We start from the raw sequence: 22361 nt of genomic DNA on the forward strand, positions 1-22361 counted from the left end.
CGGAGCGTCACACGCCCTCCGCAGAGTGCACCCCTCCATCATCATTTCATCATGGCTGACATGACCTCTTCACTGGGAACTCTGTGTCCTCAGGATCAAGGCAGCAGGACAATGAACACAGCAACACTCGGCTGACCTCCGTGGGAAGGGACTGTGAGAGAGACAACGGGCCCTCCCCACTAGAGAATGACACCCCAGGTGGCAGGCAGGAGGGTTCCCACCGTAGAACTGAAAGTATGTCCTCCCCATTACTCCAAGAGCTTTGGTGTAGCCAGCATGGACATCCTAGCAATGAAAGGCAGGGCCACAGGCTTCTGCAGACCATCTGTGGACCACGAGGTTTCAGAGGATGCGGCTGCAAGGGCCACGGCAGCAAGGGATCCTGCAGGGGATCTATGACTGTTGGCCCAAGGGCTGGAAGCATCCCAGAGCACCATGCCAACTCTGATTAACAGCCATCACCAACGAGGGCCCCACCAAATGGCCAAACTGGAGTCTGACCCTGACTCTGATGTGACTGGGACATTCCTATCCAGATTAGATTTGGTCAGAGCAATCACAGATACAAAGACCCCACCCCCAAGCACACCCAACTACAGTCACCTCGGGAATATCTTTCTGCCGTGAAACACCTACTTTTTGCCTAAAATAAAAATAATGGCAAGCTCTTACAACACTGAGACATGAATAGTCATGAGTGACTAGAATTATATTTGAATGGGAATTAAATAACATCGTTGCCTACTAAATAGCTTAGAAAGTGAAAAGAGAAAAAGAGAGAGAGAGAGAGAGAAAGAGAGAGAGAGAGAAAGAGAGAGAGAGGGGTAAAAGCCATTCCAGGGTTTAAATTAAGACACGGGGCAGCAGCTCCATGAGCTATCAGCATGTATCTGGGTCCTCACAGAATTCATGAGCAGCTAGCATGCCACAAGCCCACCAGCATTTGGTTATTTCTAGTTCAATTTTAAAAATTATCTTTTCTTCTGTATGCATACATGAAAGCTAAGAGAGGAATTCTTTAACCCAAAGAACACTTTCAATTTCACAAAAGTATTCTGGGAAAAAGAAAACTATGTGATCAAAACCAAAGCACAGCCTGTTTGCTTCTTAGATCAATCAGCAGCAGGATGGGGTTGGCACGTCTGTCCCTCGGCCACTTGGGAGGCTGAGACAGGAGGGTCTCAAGTTCCATGCTGCCCTGGGCTACATAATGAGGCTCCTGCCTCAAACAAGCAACACAGCAGCTTCTCACAGAACCCAGGAGAAAGGGACAGGATTTCGTCTCAGGTCACTGTGTGTTTAGATCACCTCGGAAGGAAATGGAAATGAGAGGCAAACACTTTCTCGGTGTTGTCTTATCCTGTTGGTAAACTGCCACCCGGACAGTTAACCTCTCATTGATGCTTACACATCTCATACATATGTCTCTGTCCTTGATGATTTTGTTTATTTGTTTGTTTTTGTCAACTTGACACAAGCTAGAGCCATCTGAGAAGAGAGGACCATAATTGAGAAGATGCCTTTATAAGATCAGGCTGCAGGCAAGCCTGTAGGGCATTTTCTTAATTGGTGACTGATGGGGGAGGGCCCAGTTCATTGTGGGTGGGGCCATCTCTGGGCTGGTGGTCCTGGGTTCTATAAGAAAGCAGGCTGAGCAAGCCATGATGAGCAAGCCAGTAAACAGCACCCTCCATGGCCTCTGCATCAGCTCCTGCCTCCAGGTTCCTGCCCTGCTTTGAGTTCCTGTCCTGACCTCCCTGCATGATGTACTATGATGTGGAAGTGTGAGCTGAAATAAACCCTTTCCTCCCTGAGATGGCTTTGGTCATGGTGTTTTATCACAGAAATAGAATCCCTAACTAAGGCACTCCCTTTTACTCTCTCCTCTATCTGCATCACACACAGATGGTGTCACCATGGACACGTTCAACAGCTACCCGGACCCTCCTACATGGAGACCCCAGCACCAAGCACACCTCCAGAGCAAGAGCCACAGTTCAGTTTCATCGCTTGCCAGCCCAGCAAGGTGTCCCCAGGAAGTTCTAGGGGCTGAACTGCAGTCAACAACCCACCCTTCTCCATCCAAACTGCCTTGTTCACAGGAACCAAGACTCCATCATCCTCTGTCTTGACTCACAGTTCATCTTTATCCCTCTCAAACTGAGACCAGTCAGTAGGGCAAGATTTCCTTGGTGAGCGTCAAATGAACCACTATTATATACAAAGTGGGAAATGCCCAAAACATGCTGACCAGAATCTCCTTCATTGTGTAACTCCGGGACCTAGTGTGAGAACTTCCTCACCCAGGAACTTAGCAGGCACTGAGGTTGCCATGATAACAGGGATTGGCCACAGGTACCACCCCTGCTGCCGGTCACACAGTGAACAGCTTAGCAGGGCTGAGACAGGACAGGGAGGAAAGGCACAGGGCCTCAGGGCAGAGAAGGGCTCCCAGGACACCGTGGGTACACCGAGACCCTCCTCACCTTCAGGTCTCTGTAGACAACGAAGCGGGTGTGCATGTGCTCTAGGCCCAGGATGATCTCGCTGGCATAAAAGCGCATCTCCTTCTCAGAAAATACCCCGTGCTGGGAGAGGTGGTAGTGCATGTCGCCCCCTGCAACCGGAGATGCAGAGGGCAAGTCACAGAACGTCCACTGAGAGTCGCCCTAAGTAACAAGGGTGCTAGAGAAAAGGGGAATGGGTTTCCTTTTTGCCTTGACATCTGTCTTTGGTTTCCGTGATGTGGCCAAAGGTGTTGCTCATTACTGAAACAGCTCCAAGGGGATGATGGGTGAGACTGTGTTTCACAGACAAGACGGAGCCACCATTCAGGGCTTGGTGGCTCTGCTACCAGTTACACCACCAAGCATGGGCCAGCTGAACCACTGATTATTCAAACCTGCCCAGTCACTGAGGCCATCTATGTAGGGTTCCAAGGCAGTGACCTCCTTGATTGCCCACAGCTAAGAAAAAAAAATCAAAACCAAACCAGGAAAACCTGATCCCATGGAGGGAGATTTGAAGCTGTCAAAACAGTGAAGTGTAACTGACAAAATCCAGGTGATGTGAATCTGAGAGCCCTCATAAAACTGTCACCCTGGCTACAAGTTCAGAGTTGTTCCAAACACAGTTCCAAACACACGGCAAATGGCCGTGTAGCTTCAGGGCAGAGAGGGATGTGTCTGACTTTGCTGCCCTGGACTTCACACACCTCTTCTCTTATTGTGCATGTGCCTAGCCACTAAATCAAGGGTTCCAAGCTCTTTCCAGTGGGCTAGCTCAGACTCCACCAGCCTGGCCCTGGCAGGGAAGGGGCCACTCAGGGGCACCGCCCCCTCCGCACATTCACACACAGGGCATGTGCTGTTGACTCTGGCTTCTTCCACTCATTACTGAAATTTGTCCTTCCTATTTTTGGAGTAGATCTGAGCTCGAATCAAACACTCGAAACACAATAAAACTTTAAGCAGACTAAAAAAAGGGGGATCTGAATGGCTGAATGGTTCATCTTTATTTCAGCTTTTCCTAAAAATACTCCAAGTGCTCCGATGCCGCATCCTCACAGTGACAGCTCTTTCCAGCTGAACATTTTGTGTCTGTGCATTTTTGGGGCAGCTGCTCATGGCTTCAAAGATGAACGCAGAGTTCTGAAGACTTCGGAGGCACAGAAGAGCAAGGCGGGAGCCCACACGAACCAGCCCTGGAAAGCCAGCTTCTCAATGCATGTCTGCCTTTGGCCTATATTCTTGGGAGATATTTCATTCCGAAGAGTTGAGACCAGGAAATTAGCTAACTACAGACTGAGGCCAGCTGCAGTCCAGAAGGTAAAACTTCAAGGACAGTATTTATTTTGTGAGAAGTTTCTAGGACCCAGCTTCCCAGGGAGAGAATGGCAGCCTGGGAGAGAAATCACAGCCAGTGTTGCAAGATGAATCTATGGAAAACCAAAGAGCAAAGAGTCCCTCCAAACTACAAATAGAGTCTGATTCTCAGAACCCAGCACACCTGGATGCCAATAGCTTACAATGAGCACCAGGCAGAGCTCTGGGGTTTGCTTACCGTTCATCAGGTCCAGGATGAAGCAGAGTTTGTCTGGTGTGTGGAAGGCATAGGTCATGCAGACAATGAAGGGACAGTCCTAGAGTGGATGAACGAAAGCCTGTGAGAAGAACAGAAGCTGCCTCCAAAAAGCTACCACCAAACACATTTTATGTTATATATACATATATATGCACTCACATACATATACATGTGCACCCACATAGGTGCACACAAATATACAGAATGTATACACAAACACACAAGTGCAGATAATGTATAACACATACACACAGGTGTACACATGTATACACACACATACACACACATAGGTGCATGCATACACACATGCACAGCTACATACAGAGTACTGCCTATAAGGTAAATGTAGTTAAGACAGCATAGCCTAAGCGCAAACACAGAACAGTGTAACTGAGGAAGGGAACCCTCCAGTGGGCACACATGTAGATGGCCACTTGTGTGCAATACATGTAACATAAAAGGCCACAGGTATGCTACAGGCAGTGCCAGTGCTGAAGAACTGAGCATCTATACAACAAAGGCAAAGCCTGGCCTGGCCCCACACACCGCACCAACACCTTGGTGCTGAGCTGTGACCAGCTGTTTGGAGCTGTTACCTGGGTTGCATTGTACATCACCCAATGACCCCATCACCTGGCAACCCCACACCAGGTAGACAACCGTGGCCCATCTGTGCTTCGGGTGCAGGAGCACCACGCCCAGAGCTGCCGCACAGCTCACCCAGGAAAGCCACCCAGAAGAGTCGGGGAGACGAGGCACTACGGACACAGGAGCCTCTGGAGCTGAACGGTAGCTCAGGCTCTGCAGTCCACGCACAGTGTCTGCCCTCTGCTCTCGGTGTCCTTCCCTTACAAGGCATCTAGAAACGGAAGAACCATTCTTGGCTCATGGGCCATCTAGAAGAAGGCCTCAAACTGAATTTGGTCCTGGGACCACACACCTCTTTCCAACCCTGCTGTCCAGCTACACATCAAGCGACTGCCATGTACACCAACACGGGCTATCTCATGCTCTCGGGGAGAGAGAGGCAGACAGAGGAGGCTAAGAGCAGAGCGAGCCACCTTGTGGAAGTTCAGGAGAAGAATGGCCTGGGCAGAGAGCTGAGAGGGCCTGAGTTTGGTTCCCCAGAGCCCACATTAAAGAACTGGACGTGGTGACTTGTGCTTGCCATCCCAGCGCTGTGGAGGCAGAGAGAGGTGAGGTAGGAACTTGAATTATTTCCGTAAGCTCTAGAAAAAACTGGGTCGAGATGAACAACAGCTTCCCCTTTGGTCCTCTATTGAAGTGGTGAATTTACTGACGTCAAAGTTTGTGTACCCTCAGGTACAAGAAGCGCTGAGCTAGCCTCCTGCCAGCCAGTGGTCTTCTGGGACCCTGTCTTAGTCAGGGCTACTATTGCTGTGATGAAACACCATGACCAAGAGGGTTTGTTTAGCTTACATATCCTGAATCACAGTCCACTGAGGCAGGAACAGGCAGGAACCTGGAGGCAGGAGCTGATGCAGAGGCCATGGAGTGGAGCTGCTTACTGGCTTGCTCCTCATGGCTTGCTCAGCCTGCTTTCTTATAGAACCCAGGACCAGCAGCCCAGGGATGGCCCCACCCACAATAGACTGGGCCTCCCTCATTGATCACTAATTAAGAAAATGCTCTATTAGGCTTGCCTACAGCCAGATCTCCTGGATGCATTTTCTCAGTTGAGGTTCCCTCCTCTCAGATGACTCCAGCTTGAGTAAAGTTGACACAAAACCAGCCAGCAAGGCACCCATGCATCTCCAGCTCTCCCCATGACCTTCTGAGGACATCATCTTGTTCTGCTAAACAGTTCATCCTCAGTGGGGCTCCCCAAACCCTTTCCCTGTGATTGAACAGCCAGCTTGGTGGAATAGAGAATTGGGCGGACCCAAAACTCAGTAATACCAGGGTCTTTCCCAGCAGGGGTGGGGAACTGTACCCAGGACACCAGGGGACCTTACAGGGAAGATTCTAGGACATAGTGCCCTTCTAATGACAGCCTGAGGAAGCTGCAAAGGGGCTGGCTGTGTCTCTCTAAGAGAGAGTGTCTTTAGTAAGATAATGAATGAGTTTAGATTTGGAATCAGAAGTTCTAAAACAAAACCAAAAAAAAATAAATTAAATAGCAGATCTCATTTCCTTAATTCAAACACCAGGAAGCCAAGCCCATTGAATAGGGAACTCCTTGCCTAAGGCCACAAAGAAAAGGGTAGCCAGCCATGATGGAAGCCCCACATCCTCCTGGTCCTCTGAGCATCACCATAGTTCTCTATAAGGCGGTTTCACTCAGTGCTAGGTAAGGCTCCCCTTGACCCAGTTCCAGCCAACCAAATCTACACCCACATTTTTTTAACCAGCCTCAGCCCTGACCACCAAGTTCTGAATGAGCAAGTCACTCAAGTTGGAGTCTTTCAAATCCTCTAGGCAAGCTCTGTTTCTCACAGCCTCAGACCACAGACCCATGGTGATCTCTGCCTGCCTTCATGCTCATGCCTGGGAAAACAAAGCTACTTCACCTGACCTGGCCACACCTGCCACCAGTGTCTTTTCTGGTCCTGGCCGGAGGGTCAGGCGCCTAACAGCATCAGGTGACAGTGAGAAACTCAGTTGGCCTCACTGGGCATCTGACCAAACTAATGTGAGACTGAACAAACACCCTTGGCCAGCCTCTCCCCCACCACACCTCGGGGACCCCTGACACAGGCCTTGCTAGTACATAAGTCTGGAGCTCAGTTGCTCCCCCAGGGTAAGTGGTTACAGTTTCCATGACTTTAGCTCAAGCCCAATAGTACTTATCACTGACATGGTGTGAAACAACCAAAGGCAGTAACAAAGTAACAAAAAAAGGCGGAAGGCTCTGGGCACTGCCTCATAGTACTTATCACTGACATGGTGTGAAACAGACCAAAGGGAGCAAAAAAGTAACAGAGAAAACGCTGGAAGTTGTAGGTGCTGCCTCAGAACCTGCTGCCTGTAAGCCTCATCCATCCAGGAGCCAGGCAGACACCAGAAGGAGTGTCAAAGGGTGTCCAGGACATTCAGGACAAGCTGCTAACAATCCCAAGTCACTTCACTATAGCTCTCCAGGCTGACCTACTTGCGTCCTCATTAACAAAACAGACTCAAGATCAAAATCTGAACACGAATAGGGTTCTCTTCAGTTAGCTCAAGTTAGTGGCCCAATGTAACATCACCATTTTCAAATTCATTCCCTTCAGGACAGATCAAAGACCACCCACACACCCTTATTTAGGAAAAAAATAGGAAAATTTAAAAGATTACAAGCAAAATGGCCTTGTATATTTCCAACATCAAATTATATATATTCTCCATATGACTTCTTGAAAACCAATGGGGCTTTGAAATAACTCATTTAAAATGAGCCTGAATGTCCAGAGTTGGAAGGCAGGGGTGCATAATGAGGGACTATTTAGAGCCCAGTTCTCATTTTACAGTTTGTCTAAATGACACAGTTCCTTGGTTTCAGTGGCAAACAGTTCTTCTAGAGACTCTGAAAAGAAATGCTAGCATCATTATCAACCGCAGTTCAATAAAAGCTGGCCATGGAAAGCCACTTTTCCTCCAGAGGGATGATTCAAAAGGTGAACTTGGGTCAGTGTAGACAAAAACTGGGAGGGGCGGGTCTGTTCTAGGTCTCCACGGCCCTCTCACCAGCAGAAAGGGGATCTTTGATTAGCCATTAAGTTTTCATGCCTTCAAATCCTTTCGGCAGAGAAGACCGTGCATCCTGTCCAGTGATGACAATCAGAGGGGCCCCACATATGGCTAGAGGTGACAATTAGAAATCACCCACCTATGACCTGGACAGTGACAATCAGACACCATCCACTCATGACAGGGACACTGCACCATGGAGTAGCTCCATTCTAAGTCCTTGGTCCCAGGTCCCTGCCCTGCCCTGTCTTGCCCTGAGTGCTGCCCCACAGCCTACTGGTGTCCATGTGTCTGCATAGATTTTGACAAGGGAAGCTGTCTCAGTTGGGTCAAGTTGCCTGGTGGCTTCTGGGAGCATTGGTGGTAGTGTGGTGGTGGTACAGGGACTGAACACAAGGTTTCATTCCTACCCATCAAGTGCCCAGTCCCCAAGTCAGCTCCAAAGCTGAGACTTCCATGACTGCCAACACACCATTGCCAGACAAGTCAGAGGGGAAGTCCCGCCTTGGCTCCTGATGGGCAGAGGGCAACCTTTCTTCCTCTGGCTAGCATCCCATTGTATATAAGCAATTTTAAAATACATTAAAATGTTCTTCTCGTCTTAAGTTCTGCCATCTGGCACTACATTCTTCAGAGAAGGAAGCCAGGAGAAGGGAAGGGCTCTGGGGGAGATGCTGGATCTGTGGGACACTCTTCACGCTCCACCCACCAGTGTGACCCTCCCTGTGTCACACCCTAACCCACCCTTGTTCAACCTCCTTTGGGATCAGCTGCAACAAACAAAAGCAAATGACAAGAATTCAGAAGCCACTGAGTGTAGCTACTCACCCCAGTGCTGACAAGGGACAGCATGATCCTTTCGTTCAAGGCCAGCGTCTCCCCCTGCTTCATTTTCACCCTCTTCTTGTCTAAGCATTTCATGGCATACCTGAGAACACAAGGACGAGGGTGCAGTCTGGGCTGGGAACCCACACCGGGCTACATAGACTTTTGGGGTATTCCTACCACGTTGGAGGAAGCAAGATGACACCCAGCTGTCCTGCAGGAAATCTCCATTTTGCTGGCACAATGGGAAGAGAGCGACCAAGCAGTACTAGAGGGATTTCTCTCATCACGTGCGTAGAGATGCTAGTTAGATAATGTATGAAGTGGCAGCAAAAAACAGTAAGAAGTGCGGAACATAACATGTGCTCCTGCCCCGGTGTGGATGAGACTCAGCTATATGAAGTCTAGTGTAAGACCCTGACTGGATTCTCCCACCCTCAAGTGGGAGATCACATGTCTTGTGATCTTTCAAGTGATAAATCAACTTTTCGTGACTGTGGCTGTTTAACTGAGGGGGCCCGCTGACAACTTAAAATTTGCAAGAACCATCACAGATGGAGGAAAGCAGAAAGCACTTTCAGTAAAACAACAGAAAGCCAGAAGAGGATTTTTCAGGTCTGTGTGACTGTCACATTTTCTTCAATCTCCCCTGACCCCAGTTGTTGGGGTGTCTTGAGGCAGGGGCAGGCAGATCTCTAAGAGCCCGAGGCCAGCCTGGGCTACATAGCAAGCTCCAGGTCAATCAAGGCTGCACAGTCAGACCCTGTCACATGACCTATAGGAGAACACATCAGTTTACTGTTTCCTCCGTTTGCCTAGATGCTCTTATAGTGGCTGGGTTCCTGAGGCAGCAAGGAATCTTGAGCACATGAGAAATGCCTTATCCCTGATGAGAGGCTTTTGAAACACTCCATAGGCCGCTCCTGTCACTACCTTTGCCAGGATGGTTTTCATAAACCCTTCCCCGAAGAACAGGAAGGAAAGAACACCCCAGCCCTGGGCAGATTCTCAGCAGGAGCCTTACAGGGCCTCTGTGGGGAAGGCACCAGGGGGCCCTAGCTTAAGCCCAAAGGGGAGCAGGTAGCAATTCCAGGATGGGCTCCCTAGCATGGACACTCTGTATGTGGCTTCTGCTAGCTTTGCAGCAGCTCTAAGAAGTGAAGGACCAGGCTTATGGTCCAAATTCAAGCATCCGTTTTGTTCTGTGGGACCGGGGCCTCCATAAAATTCTCTTAATGGTCCTGGTGAGACAAAGACAGAGGCTCACATTTTCCCGGTGTCTGCTTTCCTGCAGCCGTAAACTTCCCCAAAGCCTCCTCGGCCAATAATCCTGTGCACACTGAAGTCGTTCATGGTCAGCTGTGGAGGCATAAGACAAAATGAAGGCACAAAATCACATGAAGTCAGGTCAGGGCAAAGCACACACAGTCTGGTGTCATCTCCCCCTCCCAGGACGGATTCCTTAAGCTGAAAGATGAGCCTCACAGGACGGTGAAGCATGGACCAGCTTGACCCTAAGCCACCTCCCCATGACACATCAGGCCCAACATGGAGACAAGTGAGGGGCTTCAGTGTGGGAGGGGACTGTCCCTCCACTCTTGAAAACATTAGGTTATGCAAGCCATGATCTTAGGACCAAGCTAGTGTAGAATTCCTAGACAAAATGAGAAGTGATCTCAACCTCCAGGAAGCCTAGAGTTTGGGGACAATCAGACCAGGCACTGTCCTGAGGGGAAGACAAGAGTCCATGTCAAGAGCAGCTGTTTCAGAGCAAGTGTCCTTCTGACTGGGAAATGCTGAGAGGCCAGCTGTGGGGACTGGGGAGTCTCAGATGAGCATAAAAGAGAACCACAGAAAAAGGCTTCATTTACACATGTGCTCCCCCCATCAACAGAGCTCAGGGGCAAGGAAAGGTGTGTGAGTCTGTGTGTCTGTGTGCATAATGTGTGTGCATATGCGTGCATGTGTGTATATATGTATGCGTGTGTGTGTCTGCCTGTGTGTATCTGTGTATGTATATTTGTCTGTGTGTGATGCAAGCAGCAGGTTTAAAGAGCCCCTCTTCCAACAGAACTGCTTTAGGTTCAAATTTTTCTTTAGAAACAAAAACACAATTTATTCTTTTGTCTAATCAAAACCCCGTGTTTCCAGAAGATCCATGTGAGGAGGTGAGAGGGAGGAGACAGAACTGTGCATTTAAACGTGACCAATGGACCAGTCCTTTCCTGGGATGGCTGACATGTCAGCCTAGGGGAGGGACAGCTACCTAGCAATGACACACAGGGGCAGTCTGTGTCCAAATGCTGGGACCTGAACCTTTGCACTTACTAGTGTTTTACCGTTGAGTTAAATACCCGACCCCCCACCTCTGCCAATTTCAAAATAAGGAAGAAGAAATAAAACAACTCTGAAACTTTATTGTAGCTAAAATATTCTGTGCCTTTTATTATATCCTACAGTAAGACAGCAGAAGAAAAATGTCACAACGTGGCCAGAGCCCAGGCTGCACAAGTGGAAGGCTTGTGTTGTCACTGTTATTTTGGGGGTCAATCAATTCCAGCTTAAAATAGCCCTTCTTGCGCATATAAGCTCACTCTTGCACAAACATGAGAAAAGAAAGTTAAGGTCCCGAGTGCTTGTCAGTGAGCATGGGAGGCCGCCTTTCAATCCACAGAGCTTACAAGGACAGCTGTGCTGAGAACCCTTGGGGAGAACGTTTCAGAACAAAGCATTTTCTCATGACACTAGGGCAGAGGAAGATTTTTTTTTATTTAAAAGAGGAAAAAAAGGAAACAGAGAAGGATGGTACTCACATGGATATTTAACTCCACATTCTTCCACTGACAAAATCTGGTGAATTTATCGCTAAAAGAGAATATAAGCAATTACTAACGGGTTAAATGAACACTTAATGGCATTCTCAAAGAGCCTCATGGGACGGGCTGGAATCGAACTCCCGTGTTGCCTCTCACACAAGGAAAACATTCTCAAACACCCACTTGACATGCCTCCCACACAACCCTGAACCTGCTGCTCAGGGAAAACCTTGGAAGAGGGGCGGAAAAATTGTAGAAGCTTACAACGGGGAAGCTGCAACCATGAATTCTCAGAAATATGGTGGCCCAGACAAGACCAACACAGTGATAATACCAGCCAACAGGGGCAGGAGACACCCCGCATGGTCCCATCGCTAAAGGAAAATCACTCTCCCCCAAGGATGAACACCCATATAGCTTGTCCCATCCCAAGTGGCCAGCCCTGCACTCATGCCCATGTGAGCAAAGCTAGGTGGACTCAGGTTATTTATTTGCGTGAATATATGTACGCATGCACATATATGTCTGTAGCAATAGCAATTATAGACGAGACCATGAACTTGGAAACGCAGGAGTTGGAAGGGGAGGGGTGATGACATACAACCTCAAAAAATATATTAAAACATTTTTCACCCAATGTTCATGGCTTCAATTTCCTGTTTAAATGAAAGACTCGGCACCTCTCCTCAGCTGTCACATCCACATGTATAATCTGACTTAATAGTGTGTGGGTGATGATTTTCTATGTCTTTCCTTCCATACAAGGCCTCTGAGACCCAGCTTCTTTTGTACAGGAAAGGTGTTTCAATTTGGAGGAGTCTCGCTTCGCAGGTTTGGTAGCTATAGATGGTTCCACTATCTTAGACCTTCTGCTCTACATATCCAAAAAGAAAAGGACAACCAAGGTTCACAAATATCCCAAGAGCACCAAACAGAGCCCGTGTTTACTGCATGCCCAATCCACACGGCTCATTGGCCCCTTTCCAAAGCCCTGTGAACCAGGGCATCCCGATCCCACTTTATGGCTGCAAGATCAAAGCCAGAAAATGTTACTGGGCAAACGTCATACATGGGTGAGCAGGTGAGCCAGACAGACAGGCTCTGGAACCTCTCAAAGACCCATGGGGTGAAGCAGAGACCCTCACACTGGCACTCTGGGTACCTTCCCCGCTGCTGGCCAAGTTGGTCTTCATTCACACAGTAGAGAAATGTCTACCCTCCATATTCTTAATTCAGGCATTATTATGTTTGCTCGTTCATTAATAATGAGCAGGATTTTATGTGCTGTTGTTTTAAGAGATTCAGAGGGATTGCAGGGTGTGGGCTTGGGTAGTGATGCTTGGGCATGGAATGTCTGTTTAATGGGTATATAGGGCCCTGGATTCGGTCCCTAGAGCTAGAGAAAGGAGGGAGAGGAAAGGAAGGAAGGAAGGAAGGAAGGAAGGAAGGAAGGAAGGAAGGAAGGAGAGAGAGAGAGAGACCGGAAGGGAGGGGTGATAAGGACCAGAAGGTTGCATCTCACCTCGTCCCTGATTGATTCCTGGTAAAGACACAGAATTCAAGGTCCTTCAAATGAAGCAGGAGGAGGAAGGGAAGACGGGGCTCTTATGGAGCCACGGGTACCAGCATCCCAAGGGAAAGCTTAAGAAGTCAACTGCCACAGCCCCCAGGGATCACTGCACAGGCCCTGAATAGAAGGTTTCTGATACCAACCACCCAAATCCCCGTGCTCTTCGCAAACACACAGCAACTTTCCCCATGACCCTAAAATGGACTTTAGAGAGTCTCTCGAGGGACCTCCTAACGCCTCACCTCTATGAGGCTCAGCTTTAAATCCCAGTTCAGAAGTGCATTGGTTTGTGCAGAAGCAGCAGCCTTTGGGACTCCCCTCCTCTCATGGCTCAAACCTACTCTTCTCTCTAGAGTCTGGGTTTGACAGGATCTGACACATTTACGACCAGCCCATCAGCCTTAGAATTCTGGCCAGCTCAGGAGGAGGACTAATAGCTAGTGCCCTTTGCTTGCTAAGCATGAACTTGCTGTGACAAGTTCCTCTTCAGGGGGCACAGATGTCCCCTGGGTGTGTAAGCAGAGTATCTGCTGCCTCAGGGTTACGTGGGCACGGTTCCTCATTAACACCTGGGGCAGAGTGCAAACCTCTAGTGATCAGGGCCTTGGGCAGCCAGAGCTTAAGGACCTCAGGAGCTGGGGGAATAAAGAAGGGGGGGACCTGGAGGATGTGACAGGGGCCCAGGTGGCTCCAGCCAGCGCCTATGCCTACTCCTCTGCTGCTCAGTATAAGTGGCTCATTGAGTTGAGGGGGGGGGCGGAGGAGGGGGGGACCCAGCCTCCCCTCTCCCAGCTTAGGCACTCCCTGGAAGCAGCAGGGGGCCACAGCTACACTGCTGAGGTTTCTCCCTCTTCCTGACAGATGCCAGAGATCACAGGAAATCTCATCTAGGTCCCTGAACACACCCACCCACCTGAATATCTCTGGTGATACTCACTGGCCATGCTTTCCAAACCCAAACTCCACACTCACAATGACGCAGCGATTTTCCCTGGCATCGCATGGTGAGGGATCATCTACTCTTGAGGTAAAGAACAGACTGGGCCTAAGGCCTGGAGCAAGTGGAACCCCATAACACAAGAGTAAGATGGACTCAGAGGTGGTAGCGAGATTTGGGAAATCAAGGTAAGGGAGCTGGCCAGGGATGAGGTTGTAGGTCAGCTCTGAGCCCATGCTCCTCCCTGGCTTCACTGAGCCTTCCCAGAGGTTTCTGCTGGTACCAGGATCAGAGCCCTGCAGTCACATAAATGAACAGCGGTTCCCCAAGACACTGAGCGCGCTCGGGGATAAATAATTAACTCTTGGTTCTAGCAGAATCACAATAGGCACCGGTGGAGGTAATGACACACAGGGGACTGAGAACTCACTGCCAGGCACATGCGCAAACAGCGCAGGGGGCACTGACCAGCTTCAGGGGATCAGATTCACACTGCCGTGTGGCTTGGAAACCCAGGGGACAAATCATTAAGTGTGCCAACGATGCCTGTGAGCACACAGCCTATCCCTTCCCAGGCTTGCCCCCCCTTTGGGAGACATGCCCCAAGGTCCCAAGATGTAAAACCAGATAAAATACAGGCACCACACTGTGTCAGTAAAGACCTCCCTGAGATCCTGGTAAAATGGAAATTTCCCGGACTGTCTCAATTTTAGACCATACTGAAGTAGAAAGCAAGGGACCAGGGTATGTATATCAGGCTACACACCCCAGAGCTATGGCATGGAGTGTCAGGGAAAGAGAATGACAGAAGGCCAGCCATGGGTCATGGCCACTAAGGGCCTGGGGCAGGGATAAAGCAATGTATAGTAGAAGGGCAACACACACTGGGGAATGCTGTGCATCCACACACGAGAGGCTTCTGTGCACACCCCAGGCAGCATACCTTTCCATGAATTTTTGGAAAATGTCCCCTCGAAGGCTCTCACAGATTTCCTCTATGTATGGCTGGAAAGGATGGAGAAGAAACAACACCACGTAAATAGGAATTGATCAAAGAAAGGGCACCTGCCAGTGGGCTCGGGCCCGAGGTCAGCAACCAGGCTTCCCATGGGACGCTCGCTGCCCCTGTGTTTGTCCTTGTTGCTGTCCCCCTCGTCAAGAAGAGGCTCACCCCAGGGTTGTTGTCTCAGCCAGCTCCCCCTACATTCCACACAGCCAGGGGCAGGAACAGCTCTGCATGAGCTATGGACACGTCTTCAGGGACAGGAGTTGACTTCGTGACCTGTGTAAAGGGTCCCAGCCCTTAGCTATGCGAACCTCTGTCATCATCTTGAAATTCTAATTTCTGGTTTGTTTGTTTGCTTGCTTTTGGGTTTTTGAGACAGAGTCTCTCTGTGTAGTTTTGGAGCCTGTTCTGGAATTCATTCTGTAGATCGGGCTAGCCTCGAACTCACAGAGATCCACCTGCTGGGATTTCACCGCTCGGTGAAATTCTAATTTCAGAAGAGGGAATCACATGGTTTGACTTGACACTGGTCCCTATGAGTGAGTTTCCCAGCATGCTTTGTAAACTGCTATGAGCCTTTTCCATGTTGACTGAGATTTAAAGACTGGAAGCCGATAGACCGACATTTAATTGTCCTAATTGGCTCTGTTATTAATTAACATTATACCTTTTTTAGACTCAGAGCTAAAGGTACTCAGGAGAAGGGAAAGGAAGCTGTGGGATGGAGTGGGTGCAGTCGGGGCCTCTAGGAGTTCCCTGAGGAGGCGCTGAGAGCTCCAGGTTCCTCACGTGGGGAATCAATTACTTTCTACCTCAATTCTGCTTTGTCGTTCTGCATAAAAAGCCACAATTTTTGTTCCACACATTCAAGTTGAGAACAAGAATCTGGCAGACAGCCATACTTCAGAGTTTACCACAGTCCATTAGATCTTTTGGGAAAATATCTTCATAGCGCTTGATGAGTTGGATGATGGGAAATTTAACCTTTTCAGTGCCTTCACTGAAAGTCTGTCAAAACATGTGGAGAAAGCAGGAAGAGGAGTCTGCAGCAGCAGACAATGTCGTGGCATCAGGGGACTCAGGTGGGGACTCAATAGTGAGGTGTCACGTTCCTCGAACAGGTTTTCTCCACAGGGGATAGGTGGGCTCGTTTACGGTTTACTTTTCTGTTTTATCGAATACTGAATTCTTCCTATCAAGCCGCTCTAGAAGGACGTTACCACCACCTGGCCACATTTTAACATATCAAACCTATACTGATTGCCAGCCTGGTGGGGTCTAGAGTCACCATGGAGACACATCTCTCTGCATGTCTGTGAAGGAAGAGCCGCCTTGATGGGAACAGCATTGAGGGAAGCAGCAGCTTCCTCACTGTAGACTCCTGCCACCACACCTTCCCTGTCACGAGAGCTGTGTTCCCAAGGACTGTGAGCCCCGACACACCCTCCCATCCTGAGGCGGCTTGTGCCTCCCCCATCTCTCTACCCTCAAGCCACCCACCATGGGACGAGGCAGACTAGAGGGAAGCCGGACTTGAGGGGCCTCTATTCCTAATCTGGGACACAGTATCCCAGCTGGCTACAAGTTAAATAAAACTCTTTATTGCAAGCAGTCACTGTTGGTTCTTGAAGATAAATCTTTCTTAATGCTGTATTTCATCTCCCTCATGGGAACCTCAAGTGGCGTGACACACAATATACCATACAGTTGAGTGATGTCAGAAGTGACTGGCTAAGGGCTATCTGTGCAAATCAGTTGAAAGCCAAAGTTCTCACACTACAAATACATGGAGACGGCAATGCAGACATTAGCACCACACTAACTGTAAGACTAATCACAGCTTTCATCTGAGGAACAGTAAGAAGGGCAGGCCCCTTGAAAAGCATCCTGTGTGTACCCGCTCCACCAAATCTCCAAGGTGCCTCTGAGAACCAAAGCCCTTTCATCGATGAGCAAGATGGGTTCAGAAACTGCGGCAGCTCAGAGCTGAAGCATGGAACCTTCCTGTAACTGGTCTGGCGGGGATGCTGACAATCCAAAAAGATACTTGTGTCCCCCTTTGTCAGCCACCAGAGAACTAGAGTTTCCCCAGGAATCTCATGCCCAAGGAAGGAAAAGGCTGAAGCATGGTGCCAGCCAGAGGAGGGTACACTGCGTGGTTCTGAGAACTCATCAGAACACCTTGCGGATTGACGACGACACTACAGCCTAGACAAGAGTGACGGATGGGACCACACCCGAATGTGACCAGGTCTGCTCAGCTTTGCAATATAGAGCCCTCTACCTAAACCATATCCTCAAGTCAGGACCCAGGTGACAGACGTAAGGAGTAGGGTGGATCTCTTTGTCCTTCTCCCCAGTGTGGCCATGCTTCAGAAATTTCCTTCCTCTGTGCTTCACTATTAATTTGGCTCATGTCTATTTCTTATTAATGACCGGCAGTTGACCCTAGCTTGTCAGGGTTGCTAGGGACATAGGTTCTGACCCTAACTCTGGGAACATTCTGGACTGTGCAGACAGGTCCACATAACTTGAAGGTGGAAGCAATACCTGACATGCCACTGGACAGGTGCACTGAATCTGAGAATCATTGACTTTGTTTTGCAGAAGTTTGTAATGTTCTAAGACACCGAGTCCAAAGCCAGTGCGGCACAGTCACATGCAACTGTAATGGCCCTGGGGAGGTGGAGGATCCAGGGGCTAGCCTGGGCTTTACCAGTGTATCTCACTGTAGATAACCTGGTAACCCAGTAGAAGAGGGATTCGTTTATTTCACTTTTGAAAACTGATTCATGTGGTTTCTTCATTTCTTATAATCCATGGAAGCATGAATACATGCTACCTATCTGAGACTCTGACTGCCCTCACGACTACTACCACCTCTACAGAAAACCCATGCCGGAAAGGCTCTTGGGAGAGCAGCAAACACACACACAGGCCTGTTGGCGGAGAAGCCAGCTTTCCGAGTCTTGCATTAAATCTTTGCAACGTTCAGGATAGAAACTGTCAAGCGACACGTAACCCTGAAGGTTCTTAGAGGATCACTTTTAACTCTCGAGCATAAGTCTCACTTAATCCGGTGGATAATCACCAGAAACCGTTTCACCCCCTCATCATAGACACCATATGCCAAACAGGAGGAAGGCTAGACTCTGTCTTAGCTCAGTGGATTTCCAGAACATATAGTTACAAGAACGCTGCAGCGGCCCCTTTCCAGGAACATCTGCAGAACCTGTTGGCGCAGGTTCTGAGCAGACCGCCACACGGCATCAATTCTGCTAGCTGAGAAGAAGTTATCAGGTCTGACTGGGAGACAGGTCAGAGCCGTTTGTTTGGAAGCCATCTCATCTTACCTGGAAAAGAGTGGCTGTCACCTGTTTCTTGGAGAGATGGCTCTGAACATGTTCCACAGCTTGCTTTGAGAATGTCTTTTTAAAAAGGGAAGGAAGGAAGAAAGACAGCATGTTTTTAATAAGGAGGTGACATATCTACAGATCACACATTACAACAGATGGTTTGACACAGCAATCCTATAAGGGTAACCTGTGGGCTCTCTGCAGAGAGTCTAAGCCCTTAGTGTCTTCTGGGTATCTAGAGTCCTTCTTCAGGTGCCCAGAATAGAACCCTCAGTAGTCAAGTTTCCCATGGCAACAGAGTGTAAGGAATCCCACCACTGCCCGACTATATAACCTCCTCCTTCCTTGATGACAGTTCTATAGAGGTAAGCTGTCTGTTGTGTCAGAGAAAATGGATGCAGGAATGTGCAAGAAGGAATTCTACACAAGCTGACGAGCCAGCCCACAGTGGCCAAGGGCTCTGAGTCCAGGAGGTCTCACTGCTGCCCCAGCAAAGGGCAGCTGGGGCAAACAACGGAACTTCCATGTGGGTTACAAACCCCAGAAACCTTTCAATGAAGTCTGCTTTATTCAGGTTGTTTATCACTGATTAATGGGATTCCTACACTTATAATTCATAGAAACATGAAAGTATGCCCTCACTACCACAGCCACCTCCACAGAAAATCCATGCTGGAAAAGGCTTTCAGGGAGAAGCCATTCACCCTAAACAGCAGCAAACACACACACGCAGGTCTGTCAGCAGAGAGGCCAACTTTCTGAGTCTTGTCGTTTAAATCTCTGTAGTGTTCAGGATAGAGTCGGTCAAGCGGCATGCCGCAGCTCATAGTGTGTCAAAGATTCTCAGAGCACCGCTTTTAACTCTTGAGCATAAATCTCACTTAATCTCACCACAGGCCATTTGGATAAAACCTGTTCTGCCAAAGCACCCTCCCATAACTCAGCTGAGGAAAGCCAAGTTCACACACACAGGCTCCACGAAGCACGTGCATGATCTAGGGCGCAGGCCAAGGCACCAGGGCACAAAGCGATGAGCTTCCCCCAGCTCCAGCTCCCTCTGTGTAGCACAGTGACGCCAACAGAAGCTCTGAGGGGGCCCAGCTTGTGCACAGCCACCCACACGTCACTGAGAACTGTGGTGCTAAAGGCATGATGGGGCCATCCAGTAGGACAATGTTGTGCCTTGGGGTGTCTCATATGGGAGCCTATGGCCACACAAAGCCCCAGGATGCTCGAGATAAGTCAGACAGGGAGCTCCGAAGCAACTTCATCTAACATCAAATAAGCTCAAATAGCCTTTGTGGCTAGTGGCCATGACCTGGATGGAGTAGGTGAAGACTGTATGTCCTTTATAAAATGACCTGCACTGGTACAGAGGCATCCTCCACGTGGCAGATTCTACCCTGATAATTAGCCCACTTACATCTGGTGAAGTCAGTTCCTGAAAAATCTAGTTTATCCCAATTAGATTGTTTATCCGACTTCTAAGGAAAACAGCAATTTCACCCATCACTTAACTATTCATGAATAAAATTAACATAATAATTATAGTCCTTATTAATCCCAATACATCACTGATGATTTATATTAGTCAAATTCTGATTCACCTAATTATTAAAGTACATCTAAATTAAAACTAATAGAGCAAGGCTAGGGAGATGGCCCAGTGGTATTTGCCTACCAAGCATAAAGCACTGGGTTCAATTCTAGGTTCTCAAACTATACAGCAACTCTAATCATCACATCATCATCATCACCCTCCTCATCATTCTCCTCCTCATCACCACACCATCCTCACCATCACATCGCCAATCTCATCATCACATGATCAGACCATCATCATCACACCAGCGGCGGTAGCATCTAGGTGTGGAAGTGTATGCTTGTAGCCTTACTGCATAGGACAATGAGGTAAAGGGATCGGGAGTTGAAGTTCAGCCTGGGCTACATAGAGACCCTATCAAATAGTGAGGTTAAGAATGAGAATAAATCCTCATTCTGTTTATCAAGCCTAGAATAGAGACTTTTCTTCATGATCCAAACGAGCCTCTCACAGCATCAGCTCCCGGCAGTGCCAGCATTGGCTTCAGGGAATAAAGCAAATGTATGGTGTACCAGGAGACACTGAGTCAGAAAAGAAGACCCAGATCCCATCCCAGGATTGCAGCCATACAGCTGTGCTCCCTCCTGGAACCCCAGGCAGTGGGACACTCACATGTGTACAGGACAGGAGCTCCCGCATGATGTAGGCATCGTACATCTGTCGGCTCCGGCGCAGCCGGTCCTCTTCGTTGTCCAGTTTCTCGTATTCTTTTATCTGCATTTCCGGAAGTCATCAACATTAGCTTACGGCTTCCTAGAAACCGGCTTTATTTAGAACCATGACTGACCCAGCCAGGAACCCTTCCCCACGAGAGATAAGACAAATTACCGAAGCAGCTAAAAAATGACTTCGCGTGAGGGGATAACCAGATTGCATCAAGTTAGGCCCAGCTAGAAACACAATGGATTTCCCTCTGTGGTGACCCTGAGCCTTTTAATATGGAAACAAAGACTACTGTGGCCACAGCCACCCTGCAGCACAGAGGTCAGGTGCCATCCGCCCGGCCAGGTCACTCCAAAGCAAAGATTTTCTCATCTGGCTACGCTTGTTCAGCCCTGAGATGGAGCATGTTCACACTCGACCAGAGTTCCATCATCATCAGGGGGAATGAGTCCTAATTTGCCATGAGATTTCTAAAAGTCGTATGAAGAAAGAGTGTATTGGGAGGTAGAATGGACTCCTGGATAAAAGCATTGGTTTTCCAGCACTAGTGTAATTGCAGGCCTGGGGTGGCATGTGCGTGGCTGTTGTCCCAGTTCTCTGGAGGCAGAGGCAGCAGGAGTGTGGCCAAGGCTAACTTGGGCTAGACAGCTAAACAGTTGGAAGGAAAGAAGGTCATACTATAGTTCACATGCTATGCTAGGGAAGGCCACCAGTTGACTAAATGGAATGGAGTTTAGGGACAACTGTCATATGTGGGAATGGTCCCAGTTGCTAAAATATGATCACAAGAGGTCTCTGGTCAGAAAACTGTTCCCATTTCTTTACACATACATTTCAACAACACAAGACAATACTGAAGACAATGAAACATGAAGGTAGAGACACTTGTCACACACCACAATGCTGCATGTGACCTACACTCATGGTGTCACACCTGAGAGCCGTCCACCCTGGTTGGAAGAAACAGGGACCTCCCTGTGGGAGTAACTTTGACCTCACAGACTGGTGGTCACATACTAGAATCAAAACCAGTCAATCCTACAAAGATTTCTCACACAGATGATGTCGTAGTTTGGAGGGGGTAGAGATGGTAGATGTCCTTCTGTATATATGCTTCTCTTATTGGCTGATGAGTAAAACACTGTTTGGCTGAAAGAGGCAGGGAAATAGGCAGGGCTAGGAGACAGGAAGAATTCTGGGAAAGGTAGACAGAAAGACTGTAGAAAGAGGCCTCCATGTAAAGCCTGGGTAGACAGGAGTGCCAGGTGTTCTCTTGTAAGATAAGACCATGTGGAAATGCTTAGATTAATAGAAATGGGTTAATAATTAAAGCAGAGCTAACCAGTAAGAAGCCCTAGCCATCGGCCATCAGTTTAATAATTAATATAGCATCCGTGTGTTTATTTTGGGCTCAAGGGTGGCTGGACAGAAACCTCTACAACAGGGCAGTGTCCCACTGAGGCCCTGTAAAAACTAGCAGGTTCCTGAGAATTTGCTGGGATCCACTCATCAATGTAGCATGGTGGCTGTCCATCATGCCTATGGGACTTCTAGGGCTTGGAACGGGGTCTTCTTGGGGCAGACAACAGTCACTGTGGGCAAGAGGATCAGAGGTCCCTGCACAGTGGCAGCTCAGTGAAGTTGTCGCAACTAAGGAACCATATTCAACTATTCTACTCCAGTTTCTGAAAACTAACCACACGGCAGCTGCATAGATGCCATTGCCAGGTGGCCAAAGTCAGGCACAATGTACCCAAAGCCATCAGAAACAACAGGACTGGGGCTTGGTCGATTGCTCTGCTTGTTGGTTCC

At 48.7% G+C, this 22361-nt stretch overlaps 1 protein-coding gene across 1 annotated transcript in view; it reads right to left on the reverse strand.

Moving 5' to 3' along the window:
- Positions 1-22361, reverse strand: part of Grk3 (G protein-coupled receptor kinase 3) — a 95080-nt gene that overhangs the window by 23776 nt on the left and 48943 nt on the right. Inside the window, 8 exon segments of the mRNA XM_005078918.4 lie at positions 2487-2617; positions 4063-4141; positions 8602-8701; positions 9866-9957; positions 11412-11463; positions 14865-14926; positions 18281-18355; positions 20499-20600. Of these exon segments, the coding sequence (XP_005078975.1) occupies positions 2487-2617; positions 4063-4141; positions 8602-8701; positions 9866-9957; positions 11412-11463; positions 14865-14926; positions 18281-18355; positions 20499-20600 (693 nt within the window).

The sequence above is a fragment of the Mesocricetus auratus genome, unplaced genomic scaffold, assembly GCF_017639785.1.
Source record: "Mesocricetus auratus isolate SY011 unplaced genomic scaffold, BCM_Maur_2.0 Super-Scaffold_100025, whole genome shotgun sequence".
NCBI lineage: Eukaryota > Metazoa > Chordata > Mammalia > Rodentia > Cricetidae > Mesocricetus > Mesocricetus auratus.